Below are 4,001 nucleotides of genomic sequence, written 5' to 3' on the forward strand. Positions count from 1 at the left end.
AGATTATCGTTCCGGCGCGCTATGTAGCGGCTACAGAAAATTCACGTGACACCATAGCGCCGCTATGGCGGCGCTATAGCGGATAAAAAAGTTTCCAAAACCTTGTGTCGAGCAACGACATAGCGTCACTATAGCGTAGCCATAGCGTAGCGTCGGAGTTGCATGTATCGGCTACGAGCAAGACTGATATATAGTTTGCATCCGTCTGATCGACCCCCCGCTGTCCCCTTGGCCTTCTGGGAGTTGTACTCACCTTGCGACTCGCACCGCAAGCTCCCTGTGGACTTGGTCTCGGCATAATTCTGTCCGAGTCGCCCGGAAGCTCGAGAATTGACTGGTCAGTACTTCGGGTTCGTTACTATTCTTCGGCTACATCCATTACGGCACTGATCGTCTAGCATCGCAGGTTCGGCCTTCATATAAGGCAGTCGGGACCGATTGTCAAGCGCGTGCAGGGCGTCATGTAGGTTTCAGCCGCCGTCTCACATCAACCACTCGTGTACTAATCGATGACTTGGTTTGCAGACATGCCCCTCAAGGAGCGGAAGCAGTCCTCACCCTGCAATCCAAGTCTCAGAACCCCTGCATGCAAGGGACAGGCCTCATCGAACTGCTCGCTTACTCTTTGTACTCCTTGCTGTGCTCGTCAACCCGAGGGTGTCGCTGTCTGTCGTTACCAGTATCACCGAAAAGCACGCTTAGCACACCAATCCTCATCGCAATCTCCAGCGACTGCACCTGCACCTGCACCATTGGCATCGACCTCTGGCGACACCCACCTGGGCAACTCTTCTCCTAGTAAGCTTGTGGCCACCACCTCCTCTCCTGCATCACAGCCCCCCTCCGATTCCGCATTGTACGCCAAGCCACTCGCAAATACTTGGTCTGAGAAACAGGCCCTTGTTGCACATGTCGAGCGTGCTCATGATATCGCACGTCGGGAGGAGAAGGCGAAGAAGGAGGTTGAGAGGCAGGGTATGCAGGAGCATATGTCACGGACGGTTACCTTTCGGATTTGGACGCAGGTGAGCATAGGTCATTCAGTAATATATCTTTAGTCTCATGTGTGCACGCTGGTAGGAAGGCGAAGAGCCGACCTCTCAGCGAGTGTTTCTCTCGGCGTTTCCTGATTTTGTGCCTGCGCGGGTGCCATCTCTGATGGAAGAGCTTCCTGATGGGATCTCCCGCATCGCCGTTTTTATGCCCGATGATGGCTCATGGATGAAGCTTGATATCCTGGCTGGGTGCACGGTTCAGCCACTGGGCGAGCAGCGTGAGGTGCTAGTGCGTCTCATCACCTTCAATGATCTGGACTGTCCCGGTCTTCCTCCTTTTGCTGCACACGCTTCTGGTCAAGTGGCGAAGCGGCGTCGAGACCCTTCTGCCAATGGGGAGGACGATCTGTCATCTAAGCCTAAGAAAGGAAGGACTATGGAGCCGCGTCTCATGTTTCCATCTCAGTATCCATTCCGCACAGTATGGGACTACGTGAAAAACGTCGATAGGCGGAAGCGAAGGGATAGATCTATGACTGTAGCAAAGGCTCTAAAGCTTGTCAATGAAGCTACCAAGGTCGATTGCAAGGAGTCCACGTTGAACGATATCAAACGGTGGCTCCGGCAAGGAGATGTGGACGTGTGGGAGCGTTTTCTTCAGCTGGGCTTGTTAGAGGGGGGTTCCTTTGGCGACTACAAAGACGCTGTCAAAAACCGGTCTCCGGAACAGACTTCGTTACCATGGAATCCTATTCATCCGGGTCCTACTCCTCCTTCTGACGGTGATGTCAACCAATTTCTTGTCATGGCGCGTTCATGATTGTTGACATAGTACTTGTCTAGTGGATCCCTCACCTTCTTCAGCCCATGCTCCGATTGTCCCGAGTTTACAAGACTTCCGAGAGTTAGACATCGTGTCCGACACTGACCCCTCCGAGCCTGGAAGTCTGGTGATGGACATCACACTTGACAGCGAGCATGCTCCGTCGAGTCCCGTTCCAGAGTGCGCTACAGACGAGGAGAGCAACTTCCAATGTAAGTGTCAACAAAGCCAACTCCGACAAGTCAATGATTGCTTACATCTACATGCAGTCGCTCATAGCCCCAGCACTGCACTTGACAACATATCCGCCATCGAACCCTCTTTCTTGGCCCATGTCCCATCACTGCCCATGTCCGATGTGTCCGCCTATCTCCACACTCTGTCTTTGGATGTCGCATCTTCACTTCTTGCGCTCCGAGTCGCTGCTGCTGAAACCACTGCCGACCAATTATTCTCTAATCCCGTTTCGGTTCCATCACTCGCTGGCAACTCTGAAGCAGGCATATCGATCGACATATCATGTTCCGATGACATGCGTAATTTCGATGCATCGGACTTCGCATTTGGTTTCGACTTCACGAGCTCGATGCCAGACATATTTCATAATGAAGGCCCAGTGTCTACTTAATCATTCTCGTAAGTCTCCCGATTCAAGTTTTCTGATTTCACAGAAGACGCATTTGCTGACCTTGCCTCCTGTAGATGCCAATATGTATATTCCATGAGGTTCCCGCCTCTCACGACACCATCAACACCGTCTCAGCTAATAGGTATACATTTACGCTTACATAGCACTTACCATAAAGTAGATACATCGTCTCATACTACACTACTCGCTCTTAAATCCACATGTCTCCCATTCACAACAATACCCACAAAATCACGGCTCCGCTGCAACCAAGGCCCAGATCGTCGTCGCAACAGGTCCCTAAGTACTGGCGTGACGCATCACGAGACAGCCAGGCGCGAAGCATGGCAGTGAATGGCCGATGCCGCGAGCCATTTGAGCATTTTGTCGCACTCGTCCAGGATGAAGTGCTTGACCTTTGAGGCATTGAGAAACCTTGTATCTGATGAGGGCGTTCAGGCGGCCGGAGGTGGGACCCACAGTATCGTACTCGAACTGCCGTGCTGCTGAGCCAGATGCGGCGAGAGGCAAGAGCGTACGTTGCGTAAACGGGATGGGGGTGCAAGCATGGATGGACCGTTCATGCCAATGTAGAGCGCGATTACGCCAAGCTACGGTTGCGGGATGTGGGCGTGTGAAGGGCACTGCTGGTCAGTGGCGGTCACTACGTGCTGGTGAGGATGCATCTTGTCGACGTCCTGCTCGCCTGCGGGCCACACATCAAAGTGGACCTGTGCATGCTGCGGCCGCGGTGCGCACATAAGTTATGAATGCTCGACGGGAAGCGACTGTGGTGCGGGCGTCATACGCATGGTGCCCGGAAGCGAGGCGTCGGAGCCGGAGAATGCACTCGAGGGACCGTTCTCAGTGACTGGCCACGAGGCGTGCGGATCAACGGGCTCGAACACGTTGCTACCGCCAGGGGTCACGGTAGAGTACGCGTCCGTGGCCGTGGACGGCGCCGACGTGAAGTCGTAGCTGTCGGAGGGCTAATGTTGAGGTGCAGCGGGACTTGGGCGTCGGGTGGGATGAACGCCTGCATGTTCGGATCGAAGTGGGACAGCTCTGTGGGCGGTGCGTCATCCTTGAACGAGTTCGTCCACCCCGGCTGGAAGATGCTTGTGTCGGTAACCTCCAGCAGCGGAGAAGTGTCGGGCTGGAATTGCCAGCTCTCAGGCATGGCAGTGTAACCGTGTACGGCGTGGTATGGGTGGGGATCATAGCCATCCAACATACGCCCCGAGGGTATCGGCCGGCAACTTGATGCGCGTCGCATCCCATACACAATTCGCGAGCGGGAGATGTCCCCGACAGGCGACACAGCGCGCGAGCCGTGGAGACTGGCAGGGCCTGCGGCATACCCTTGGTTGAACATGCCTGCACCGTAGGCCACCTGGGGCTGGGGGGCGACGAGGAATGGGAGGGCGGGGAGTGTCACGAACCGCCCCCACGGGGCTACGTTTTCCTTTTCGATTCGGACCACTGCCTTGTACGTTCACCCCTTGTTCTCTATTCGGCGTGGTTTCCCCTTGTTTGCACACGGACAACAGCTCCC

The 4,001-nt window shown here is 54.8% G+C and overlaps 1 protein-coding gene across 1 annotated transcript; it reads left to right on the plus strand.

Moving 5' to 3' along the window:
• Positions 1-405: 405 nt before the first annotated feature.
• Positions 406-2,446, plus strand: DICSQDRAFT_184272 (uncharacterized protein; the record flags this gene model as incomplete). The annotated part of the gene is made up of 5 exons (XM_007371677.1): positions 406-463; positions 526-1,025; positions 1,081-1,777; positions 1,839-2,030; positions 2,088-2,446. Exons 2-5 carry the CDS (start codon positions 528-530, stop codon positions 2,444-2,446), a joined length of 1,746 nt encoding a protein of 581 aa, XP_007371739.1. The 5' UTR covers positions 406-463; positions 526-527.
• Positions 2,447-4,001: the final 1,555 nt, after the last annotated feature.

This window comes from Dichomitus squalens (assembly GCF_000275845.1).
Source record: "Dichomitus squalens LYAD-421 SS1 unplaced genomic scaffold DICSQscaffold_175, whole genome shotgun sequence".
Classification (NCBI taxonomy): Eukaryota; Fungi; Basidiomycota; class Agaricomycetes; order Polyporales; family Polyporaceae; genus Dichomitus; species Dichomitus squalens.